Source organism: Schistocerca nitens, chromosome 1, assembly GCF_023898315.1.
Source record: "Schistocerca nitens isolate TAMUIC-IGC-003100 chromosome 1, iqSchNite1.1, whole genome shotgun sequence".
Lineage (NCBI taxonomy): Eukaryota > Metazoa > Arthropoda > Insecta > Orthoptera > Acrididae > Schistocerca > Schistocerca nitens.
In genome coordinates, this window is record NC_064614.1 from 1,105,629,069 (window position 1) to 1,105,641,506 (window position 12,438).

The 12,438-nt window shown below is 38.3% G+C and overlaps 1 protein-coding gene across 2 annotated transcripts in view; it reads left to right on the forward strand.

Moving 5' to 3' along the window:
* LOC126198787 (cytoplasmic dynein 2 intermediate chain 1) overlaps positions 1-12,438 on the forward strand; it is a 161,461-nt gene that overhangs the window by 134,679 nt on the left and 14,344 nt on the right. For both annotated transcript variants that reach the window (XM_049935367.1, XM_049935360.1), the window contains exon 18: positions 9,536-9,659. In XM_049935367.1, the coding sequence (XP_049791324.1) occupies positions 9,536-9,659 (124 nt within the window). The remainder of the gene's footprint in view (positions 1-9,535; positions 9,660-12,438) is intronic.

A 12,438-nucleotide genomic window follows, 5' to 3' on the forward strand; every position in this document is an offset into this window, starting at 1 on the left:
ACAATAAAATTGATGTTATCAATGGCAACTTCCTTAATACCATCGTTTGTCCAGTACTCCCTCTCCAAATGCTCCACCTTACAACAGTAGCCTGCCCAGTCATCCTCAGTGACTGTCTCCAGTGACATTTTGTTCCCTAAACACTCTCTTTACTTTCACCCACACAAGTTCGATTGCATTTAGGTCACAGTTATAGGGTGGCAAGCATATCACTCTGTGACCTTCGCTTGCGGCCAATGTGTGAACAGCATAGCATTTATCCGCAGGCTTATGTAGCCAAATTAACGAGCAGAGCCGCCTCGCATCACATTCAATGTTATTTTTCCTCAGCCACTCTAGCATTTCCGCCTTGGAATCGTAGTATGTGGGAGGTTTGTCCAGCTGCCTACTGTGATAGGGTGCATTGTCTAACACAATAACTGAGTTAGCGGGAAGATTGGGTAAAACCATTTCTTCAAACCACTTTTCAAAGTTATTAGAGTTCATCTGCTCATGGTAATCTCCTTGGCTGGTTCTGGAAAAAAACTTGAGCTCAGCTGCCCTCACAAAACAGTTCTTAGAACCAACAGATGCTACTATTCATCTCTTAGAAGCTCTTCCCCAAGCTGTCACACCAACCACGTCTTCGCTTTGCCAACTTTTGCTGCAAGTAAGATTGTTATTGAGCCAAGATTCATCTAGATAGAAAATTTCGCTTCCTGCCTCGCTAACGGCTTTCATCTCTACAAGAAAATGAGATCTCCATTCCACAATGTCCTCACGTTCGAGTAACAATGTCCTCTTGTTTTGAGACGTTTTCCACATGAAGCCCGTTGACTTCAAAATTTAGTGAAGTACCACACCAGTTCTGTCCTATCTTGGCTCTCAGAACTAGCAACAGTTTCATTATGCTGGGAACAAATTTCTGCTTAGTATGAAAGTCTATCATGTCACGAATGACACGCTTGTCAAATTCATCCAGTTCCTCTTGAATGTTACTACACCTCCTATTAAGGAAAGGAAGGAACACCTCTTCAAAAGTTTGATCACCTTGTACATTGACTATATTGAAATACTATACAGTACTTATACACAAAGTCATTGAAGTGTAATCAATGACACATGAAAAGAAAAATTAATATCCAATAGAGGGTTCTACTGAGGGACAGTGGAACTGCAGACTACTAAATTAAACTAACCTTTTCCTTTTTTGTCGTTCTTGGAGACTCACCAGGATTAGTTTTCATAAATTTTACCATTCTCTTCATACTCAATACACTTTGTCCTGTGTACCTACCAGCTCTCTTCCCCGCCTGTGAAAGCAGGTAGAACAATTTCTTCTGCTTTTTTCCTTCTTTGCGGCACTTTATGACATTAAGCACTATTGTACGTGCTTGGCTACGCAACATTTTACTCCCTTTGCATTTAGGAGTAGAAGAAGTTAATAACTCCTCAGAAGTACAAGCATCACTCATAATGAAACTATTTTAAAAACAATATTTACCCACAACATAAAACTCAACACACAGAAGCCAACACAGATTGACAACAATAATACCACTGTTGCTCAGCACCTACATCAGACAAAGTTTGGCAGACATCCAAAAGGGCTCAACTTTGGTTGTGCAATTAATACATTTTAAAATAAGACATACAGTCTGCAAATAATGTAGCAAACTCACCTCCCTTGGTTTGCAGGTAGGGGGGATAGAGCATACGAACTTTAAATTGGTGAGGGATAGTGCAGAGAGATTTAGTTACCTCCACGTCACCCAGTGCTGAAAACGTACATTTCATGCCAATAATCCGCTATAATAAAAATGTCACATAGAACTCAGAAGTAGCAAAATAATGTGAAAGGACATAATAAAGAAGCCCATGTTCAAGTATTACATACTTTTAAGAAATGAATATGGAATTAAGTTAAACTTATGGGAACACTTACAAATAGCTAACTAGCATGGAAATACCTTGATGATATAACATTAGTTACAGGCAACTTTAACCTACGCAGTACGGACTGGGATGTCTACGGATTCACTGCAGGTCCTACAGACAGACAGTACTGTGACGTGCTTCAGTACACATTTTCTGAAAACTTTCTTGAGCAGCTTGTTCAGCAGCCCAAATGCAGTGGAAATATATTTGATCTTGTAGCTGCAAACAGACATGATTTTATCGACAATGTCAGTATAGTGCTTATTGTAATGTCTTCATAGTGACAGTGGTTAGTAAAGTTGATAAATCCATCAAGAAAGCTAGGTAAGTTTATATGCCAGAAAGAGCAGATATTCAGTTGTTAGTATCCTACTTGAACAATGAATGAACATCATTTAGTTCAAATATGATGGATGTAGAGGAGTTATGGGCAATGTTTCAACTGATTGTAAATAATGCTCTGGAGAAGAGTGCTTCGATTTAGTGGACTAAGGACAGAAAAGACCCACTGTGGCTTGATAACAAAATTCAGAAAATGCTGAGGAAACAGAGATTTTTACATTCTCAGTTCAAAAAATAGTGTGGAAATGTCGACAGGCAAAATCATACACTAGCAAAGACCTTTCCGAGAACCCAAGAATATTCTAGTCTTACATAAAATCACTAAGCAGGTCAAAGACATCTGTCCAGTCTCTCTTCAACCAGTTTGATGTGACAAAAGAAAACAGTTAAAGGAAAGTTGAAATTTTAAATTAAGCTTTTAAAAAAATCATTCATGCAGGAGAATCTTACAGATGTACCATCATTTGACCATCACACAGACTCCCCAAATGGAGGACACAGAAGTTGGCATGCTTGGCATCCAGAAGCAACTGAAAGAGTTGAAAACACATAATTTGCCAGGTCCAGATGAAATCCCAGTTCAGTTTCACAGTGAGTAGTCTTTGAGTTTGGCCCCTTACTTAGCTTGCATTTAATGAAAAGCTCTCACTCAGTGCAAAAGTGCAAGTAACTGGAAATAGCGCAGATGCCCTGGGATATAAGGAGGATAAAGTAACGGACCCATAAAATCACAGAGCAATATCCTTAACATCTCCTTGCTGCCGAATTCTTGAGCATATTCTTTATCTGAGTATAATAAATTTCCTTGAGACAGAAAAGCATCTGTCTACAGATCAGCATGAATTTAGGAAGTATCAGTTGCGAGAAACTCAGTTTGCCCGTTTCTCACACAATATCCTGTGAACTATGGGTAAAGAACAACAGACAGATTCCAAATTCCTAGATTTTCAGAAAACATTTGACACTGTGCCCCACTACAGACTATCAATGAAGTCTAAGCATATGGAACAGGTTCTGAGATATGGGAGTGGCATGAAGACTTCTTAAGTAATAGAACCCAGTACACTGTCTGTTGCTGTTTGGTGTGATGAATGGCAGCTTTCTCTAAATGTAGAAGTATGTAACATGAGCAGGAAAAATAAATCAGTAGTGTTCAAAAACAATATTACTAGTGTGCTGCTTTACATAGTCACTTCAATTAAATATCTGGCAATAGTGTTGCAAAGTGATAAGAAATGGAAGATACAAAATGCTATTAGCACATAAGGTTGTCTGTAGGGAAGGAGAATGGTTGACTTCAGTTTATTGGCAGCATTCTAGGAAAGTGTATTTTCTATAAGGGGGATGGCATATAGAACACTAGTGTGGTAACCCATTCCTGAGTACTGCTCGAGTGCTTAGAATCCTCATCAGGTAGGATAAATGGAAGACATCGAACCAATCACAGGCATGCTGCTGGGATTTGTTACCAGTACATTCGATCAGTTTGGAAGTATTGTGGAAATGCTTTTTGAACTCAAATGGGAATCCCTGGATGGATAATGGCATGTTTTTTGTTAAACACTATTGAGGAAATTTAGACAACCACCATTTGCAGCTGACTGCAGGACAATTCCACTCCGGTCAACGTACATTTTGCATAAGGGCCTTGCAGACAAAAAATGAGAAATTGGGGCTTGTACAGAGGTGTATAGACAATCATTTATGCCGCACTCTATTTGTGAGCAGAACAGGAAGGTGAATAGCTTGTAATGGCACAAGATACACTCTGCCAAGCATTGTATGGTGGCTTGTGGCATACACTTATAGTTGTAGATGAAAAACTGTTAGATAATGAAGACAGGTAGTAGCCACAAACTCTGCAACTTCTACTGGTTGAAAAAGTGGAATGTGGATATACTAAAATGTTTAGACTATAGAATGTTTTTCTGTTTACAATTACTTGTGCAGTCCTTCATCAAAGAAATTTGTAATTGTAGACTGATTTGGTGTTTGCAAAAACTTTGCAAAAAACTAGATGAGGCTGTCCTTATCTGTCCAACTATTAATATGCAATATACTGATGCAGACAGTCAGTAATTTTGCTTACAAATGCCCACGTTTAACATTTCTGAGGCCTTTCAAATTATGCGCCCACATGTTTAACGTTTCCAAGTCCTTTCAAATTTCATCCAACTCCTAACTGACAAAATAAGAATTAAAATGAAGGCTGAAGCAAGTTTAAGTTCATAAAATTAATTTTTTTCATTCTTGGAAGAAAATCAATCAAGTCATAGATATTCTTGCAAGTATTTTACAAGATAAAATCACTGCAGTTCCTTGATGCAATGTCAAAAATAAATTACTTTTAGATATTTTTAAATGTATGCACATGGAAACTCACTTTAATGCCTGTGCATATGGTGTTATTGTCATTGTGGTCTTCAATCCAAAGATTGGTTTGATGCAGTTCTCCATGTCACTCTATCCTGTGCAAGCCTCTCCATCTCTGAGTATCTACTGCAAGCTTCTGAATCTGCTTACTGCATTCATCTCATGGTCTCCCTCTATGATTTTTACCCTTGACACTTTCCTCCAGTACTATTCTTCATGAAGTCTAAGGGTATTTCACTTGTCTCATATATTTTGCTCACCAGATGGAAGAGTTTCAACGTGGCTAGCTCTCCCAAGGCTATCAGTAGTTCTAACGGAACGTTGTGTACTCTCAGTGCCTGTTTTCGACTTAGGTCTTTCAGTGCTCTGTCAAATTCTTCAAGCAGTATCATACCTCCTATCACATCTTCATCTACCTCCTCTTCCATTTCGATAATACTGTCTGCAAGTATATCTCCCTTGTATAGACTATCTATATACTCCTTCCACCTTTCTGCTTTCCCTTCATTGCTTTGGGCCAATGGCCTTGCCACAATGGTAATACCAGTTCCTGTCAGATGACCGAACTTAAGCGCTGTCGGGCTGGGCTAGCACTTTGATGGGTGACCATCCAGTCTGCCGAGCACTGTTGGCAAGCAGGTTGCACTCAGCCCTTGTGAGCCAAGCTGAGGAGCTACTTGATTGAGAAGTAGTGGCTCTGGTCTCATAAACTGACATACGGCTGGGAGAGAGGTGTGCTTACCATGTGCCCCTCCATATCTGCATCCAGTGATGCCTGTGGGCTGAGGATGATACGGCGACCAGTCAGTCCCATTGGGCCTTCCTAGGCCTGTCCGGATGGAGTGTTTTTCATTGCTTAGGACTGGTTTTCCATCTGAGATCTTGATATTCACACAAGTGGTCCTCTTTTCCCCATAGGTCTCTTTAATTTTTCTGTTGATGGCATCTATCTTGCCCGTAGTGATATATCCTTCTAACTCCTTACATTTGTTCTCTAGCCATTCCTGCTTAGCCATTTTGCACATGCTGTCAACCTCATTTTATAGAAATTTGTCTTCCCTTTCACCTGATTCGTTTATTCTTATTTTCTCCTTTCATCAATTAAATTCAGTATTTCCTGTGTTACACAAGGATCTCTACTAGCCCTCGTCTTTTTACCTAGTTGATCCTCTGCTGCATTCACTATTTCATCTTTCAAAGCTACCCAATTTCCTTCTACTGTATTCCTTTCCCCTGTTCTTGTCAACTGTTCCTTAAATTCCTATCTTTTTGCCATATCTTCAGTTTTAATCTACAGTTCTTAACCAATAAATTGTGATCAGAGTCCACATCTGCCCCTGGAAATGTCTTATAATTTAAAATCTGATTCCAAAATCTCTCATTTATCATCATGTAATCAATCTGAAACCTTTTGGTGTCTTCAGGTATGTTCCATGTATAAAAACTTCTCTCATGATTCTTAAACCAAGTATTAGCTATGATTAAATAATACTCTGTGCAAAATTCTACCAGACAGCTTCCTCTTTCATTCCTTTCCACCAGTGCAACTTCACCTACTATTTTTCCTGCTCTCCCTTTTCCTACTACCAAATTCCAGTCCCCCATGATAATTAAAGTTTCATCTCCCATAACTATTTGAATAATTTCTTTTATCTCATCATATAGCTCTTCAGTCTCTTCATCATCTGTGGAGCTAGTTGGCATATAAACTTGTACTACCATGGTGGGTGTGGGCTTCGCGTTTCTCTTGGCTAGAATAATGCGTTCACTGTGCTGTTCATAGTCACTTATGCATGTGCCTATTTTTTAAATTCATTATTAAACCTACTACTGCATTACCCCTGTTTGGTTTTGTATTTATAACCATATATTCACCTGACCAAAAGTCCTGTTTCTCCTCTGACTGAATTTCAGTAACTCCCACTATATCTAACTTTAACCTACCCATTTCTCTTTTTAAATTTTCTAACCTACCTGCCTGATGTCAAGTTATTTTTGTCTAAAGTAGTTGGGTCTGGAGTATCATCTTTTGTGTATTTTTTTAAAAATCGTTTGACTGCGATATTTGCCAGTTTTTCAAATAGTATGTTTACTCCTGCCAAAGCATCACATAGATCCACAAAAATGGAGTTTGCATTTGCTTAGTTGGTATTATACTAATAAATGATTGCACATTTAGAACTTTTGTGTCCTTTCATAGCTTCATCTTTGCAGCATGACGTGTGGAAGCTACTTGCTGATCTACTTAAAACTTTTTTGATCATGTGATCTGCAAACAAAATATAGCTTATATCAGTATTATATTTTTATGCATACATGTTCTAGGCTTAATAAAGTTTAAACAAAATAGCATGATATTGTGTACAAGTGGTTTGGAAAAATTTTCTTTAAAATACACTACTGTCTGCTAATAATCAGGTAAATACGCAGTTATTTACATCCTCAATGCAACAATCTCAGTAAATGACAACACCGTCCATTCTTAGAAATTCCTTTTCCTCAATCCATTTTGACACAAGGTCTCTTGTTACAGTTCTCATAACAGCTATAACTAAACTTTTTTAATTTGTCACAAATATATCAGGTACCTGTGTTCATTACATCCTGGGCAGCACAGAATTCAGGCGCATTTCTTTGTCAGCAACAATGAAAAGTGTTTCATTGTTGACTGGCTTTCTAAAACAAATGTGGGAAGAAAATGGTTTAGTGACAAATTGTTGCCATATTTACACACTTTTCTCTGAAGCAACATCCTGCTCATAATTGCTTGAATTTTTCACTTCTTAAGTCTGTAAATATCATGTTGAGCTCACCTCAGAGGCAATTTCAGATAGAGGGTAAGGAGCAGGGAAGAGTAGTGGTTTGGGAGTATTTCACACAGTGAAATTTACATTTTTTAATTGTCGTGTTAATTTTAGTTGAACTGGCATGCTATACCTTGTCATTGATTTGATGTCTGTGTAGAATATATCTTACTTTTCCATATAACCACTATTGGTACCCATACATTTTGTGACTCTGTTTGTGAGCTTGCTTACTTATCTGTTGTAGATGTGTTTTGTTTGCACTCTTTAACACTTTTTATGTACCTCTTCAGTATTATAAAAGTATGAAATAGCTTGCTTCAACTCATGGTCTGTACAATGCGTCTGTGCATTCCTTCATTCATTCATTGTATTATGTGGATTGCATTGTGTAGGCTAACTGTCAAGGATCTGGAACAAGTAAGTTATTCATTAACAAAAGTTAAGCAGCTGTTGGAAACTGCATTAATAATAAACCATTATAAAATCATTACAAACTATGTGTGATAAGATGGACTAAATTTAACATAGTGTGCTACCATTTTGAGAAAGTAAGAAGAAAAAAATTGACAAGGTAAAGTTAGTAGAGGAAAAGGAGGCGAATAAATTTAAAATCTCATTACTGTGCCTTCTGTGGCCTTAAGGTTGACCTACACTGAATTGGGTGTTGTATGTGCCTGGTGTAATAAGAAATTATTTTGAAAGATACTGCATGTGTTCATGATTATTCAATGAAACCACTCCCCAGGAATTATAATGTCACCAAATAAGCTACCAGAGACCTCAAAAGCATAAATTAATATTGAGTAACAGGTGCTGTAACTGGCAGGTGAACGTAGTTATAAACAATTCCAATGCTATGGCCGTAAGCTATCACACAGTTATCAGTTCATTGGATCAATCGTGTCTTCAAATAATTTTGTACTGAAAAAATTGTCAAGTGTGAATTGTGAAGCAAGTTGGAGGAAGAAAATGGAGGTCTATTTTCCCATGAATTTGCTGCAAAAGTTACATTGAACTCAGTGGGGTTCACTATAAAAATCTCTTTAATATCTTCACTCAAGCATGCAGAGTCCTCGCTAGAGAAAATTCCGCAAAAGACCAAGATGGGCCACATAAGAAGTGTCTATAATGGGTGCCTTTGGTCAGTTTGAGCATATACACAATGAAGTCCAGTGAGATTATTACGATTGTGTGAATATTTTTAAAAATCTTCTTAGTAGTATACAAAGTTTTCTGTATTTGTAATTATTAGTAGATTACCCATCCTATCCTAATTATGCTGACCGTCATTCAAGTTCAACATTAATCTTGAGGCCTGTAGGTAAGATTGTTCCATCACACACACAATAGATTTTAAGCAGCACATATTCACTCTTCGGAGTCACAATATATGTTAACATCATGCGAAATTAGTTCATACATAGTTTACAAAAATAACAGTTTTAACAAAAATAACAAATCGCCCATTTATTTTACAATAGACACTGGGAACAGTTATGTTAAAGATATGCCTTTATTGTTACATCTGGACTTGTCCTCCCCCCCCCCTCCCCCCTTCATGGCTGCTTGGTTCAGTGACCATTTAAAAATTAAAATTGAAATAAAATGAGGCCTCGGTCACAATTTTTTCGTCTTATTACCCAGGTTTCAACACTTCTCAGAGTGCCGTCATCAGAATTTAGGCACTCTTAGAAGTGTTGAAACCTGGTTAATAACATTAAAAAATAGTGACCGAGGGCTCATTTGTTTCAGTTTTATTCTGATTTATTCTCTTTGACAGTAACTAAGACCTCCAGGCATGAAATGCAGATACACATTTTTTGTGTTCAGAATTGTGAATTCAGAACTGTTAATGTATTCTCTTATTCAAGTTAACATTACAATAAAATATGAATTCTAATACAATTGTATCTGGTATCATATTACTGCAATAGAAGAATATAAAAAGGTGTACATTTTTTGAACACTACATCTGTAGCTCATTACTGTACTCTTTTTTAAGTATTTAGTTGGCCATATCCTGTGATTAGTGTTCCATATTACTACACAATCCTTAAATTTATAAATGCACTGTTTATATTGTTTCTGTTTATTAGGATACAAGTTTGGGATCTGAATGTAAGTGATGTGTCACCAGTTCATTCTGTCTGCTGTGAAAAAACAGCAACATCCATGAGGCTTTCACCAAGACATATTAATGGAAGAGAAATTCCAACACTAGTAAGTATGTAACTGTAGTCACAACTGGTATATTACTATTTTTTTTCCTTCAGAAATGTCAGATTCTGATGTTAAGGCACTAGATTATATCACCAGTGTGAAATTTCACATGCTCCTCTTATGTTAGGGAGTACTTACCTATTAAAGAGTATAAGTTTGTTGCATGGACATGTACATGTACATGCACACACGCATGCACACACCCACACACACACACACACACACACACACACACACACACACACACACACATACAGAGAGAGAGAGAGAGAGAGAGAGAGAGACAGAGAGAGAGAGAGAGGAAACCTTTCAATCTTCTCAGGTGTTGTGATCTAAATATGGGTGACTTAAGAACTACTGGTAAACTTGATCTGAATGTGGTGTATTATCTGGCCAAGAATCTGAAAATTTAGTGTCACACACAAAGAAGTGTTACGAAGAACAACATCATAATGTCCACTGTCTAGTTCACAGCAGCGGTGCACTGAGATTGTCCAAAGAGTAAACCACAAATAACCAAATGAGAACACGAAGTCCATCAACCATAAGATCAGTAAATGCCATCCATAACTGCCCAAAGTCAGAGTACAGTGATAGTAGCAGTGCACAACCCAGTGAGTGATGATGACTTGGCATAGATAAGGACCAAGTGATGAGAAGTGGCCGTGGGTCACATTTGTGCACGGGAGGAGGACCCAAATTGCCCATGTCAAGTGGTACTACGATGGTCATGACCCCAGTACCTGTTGGTATTTACTGCTTGTGTGGCATCCTCATTTTGTGTATTGACTGCCTTCCATACAGTTTTCGTTTTTTGTTGAAATCCTCTTCCTGCTGTGGTCCTAAATCCTTTCCCTTATCACTGGCACTTTGGCCAGATATGGCCAATCTTGTATTAACTTATTGAAGGGTAGACATAAGGGTGCTGGTAATGTCTTGGCTTGTAGAGCTTCTCTTTGAAGTGCTGTTATTAGATGTGGCATTGTAGTTTGACCAGAACTGTGGGTCATATCACTGCTTTGGTCCTGACAATTGGGTGAGGACCTGATCTAAGATGACCTTAATACATCATGACAGCTGGGGAGGTGCACATGGTGCCCCTGGCTATTGACTCCCATATGCTGAAGGTGGACCACATACCCTTCAGTCAGCCTAGTACTCAGTAAGGTGTGTGTGCCCATGCTGCAGCAGCTATGATAGTGACATCAGGTGGCCACAGCATTGGGTGCATGGCTTGTGATTGTGGAGGATATCTGTTGACTGTTGATTGGCATTGTGCAGTACATAGTGAAAAATAGTGTGTTCCATGCCTCAGTTGAGAACTCTCGCATGGTCCTTGTCACCTACTGCTTAAAACTAAATATCATTTTCGATGCTTTTCCATTTGAAGATGGCTGGAGGCTATCACTATGAGGTGTGTAATGCCATTTCAGGTGTAGAAATCTGGAAACACTTTGGACAAAAACTGGGGCCATTGTTTACCATTATCCTATAGAGAAGATCTTCAAAAGTTAAAGTTGTTATCATAGACCATAGTTTCACTTCTATAGTCATGGATTGCATGCTGACTACATAAACTCCATCTGTACAGGCCTTGGAAGGCCCAAAGATACCAACCAACCATTGTTTACCTTCAGCCATCAGACATCATTGGATGTGGATGTGGAGAAGAATGTGGTCAGCGTACCGCTCTCCAGGCTGTTGTCAGTTTTCATGACTGGAGCTGCTACTCCTCAATCTACTCACTCCTCAGTTGATCTCACAAGAGCTGGGTGTACCCCACTTGCGTTCAACAGCACTTGATGGGCCTAAACGGTCATCCAGCCAAGTGGTAGCCAAGCCCAACAATGCTTAACTTCGGTGATCTGACAGGAACCAGTGTTACCACTATGGGATTTCTGTTGGTGATTTCTACCCTAAGAAGAGTTTTAAAGGGCTTCCAATTAAATTAAACATATGTACTTCAGAAAATGTCCAACAAAGTCTACAAGGATTCTTCCAATGGATGGTAGGTGTTAGCCAGTTTTTGAGTTGGTGTTTTGTGTGCTTTGTGCATGCATGAACCTGCTTCTTTACTTTTTTATCCATCTCAGGCCAGGTGAATGACAATGGTCTGATTTTATCAAGGGAATCATCCAGCAGTGATCTTGATCTAGGGCTTGTAAAATGTGTGCTCTGTGTGACTGGAAAATTATTATATAATGTTGTTGTTATTATCATCAGTCCAAAGACTATTTTAATGCAGTTCTTAATGCTAGTCTATCCTGTGCAAGCCTCTTCATCTCTGCATAACTACTGCAAACTACATCCATTTGAACTTGCTTATTGTATTCAAATTATGATCTCCCTTTACAATTCCCCTCCCCCCTTCGCCTCCCCAAAGCTTTCCTGCATTATCAAATGGACAATTCTGTGATGACCTTTTGTTATGAGTCCTACCAACCAATCCCTCTTCTTTTTTCCCAATTTAGATGCAGTACCTCCTCATTAGTTATTTGCTGTGCCAACCTAATCTTCAGCATTCTTTTTCAGCACCACATTTCAAAAGTTCTTATTCTCTACATATTTGAATTGTTTAACTTCCACATAGGGTCACACTCCAAAAAAATACCTTCAGAAAAGACTCCCCAACACTTAAACTGATATTGCATGTTAACAGATTCCTCTTTTTCAGTTATGCTTTTTTACTGTTGCCATTCTCCATTTTATTTATGTCTTCTCTTGTTCAGACATCATCAGTTATTTTGCTGCCCAGATAGCAATATTCATGTACTACTTT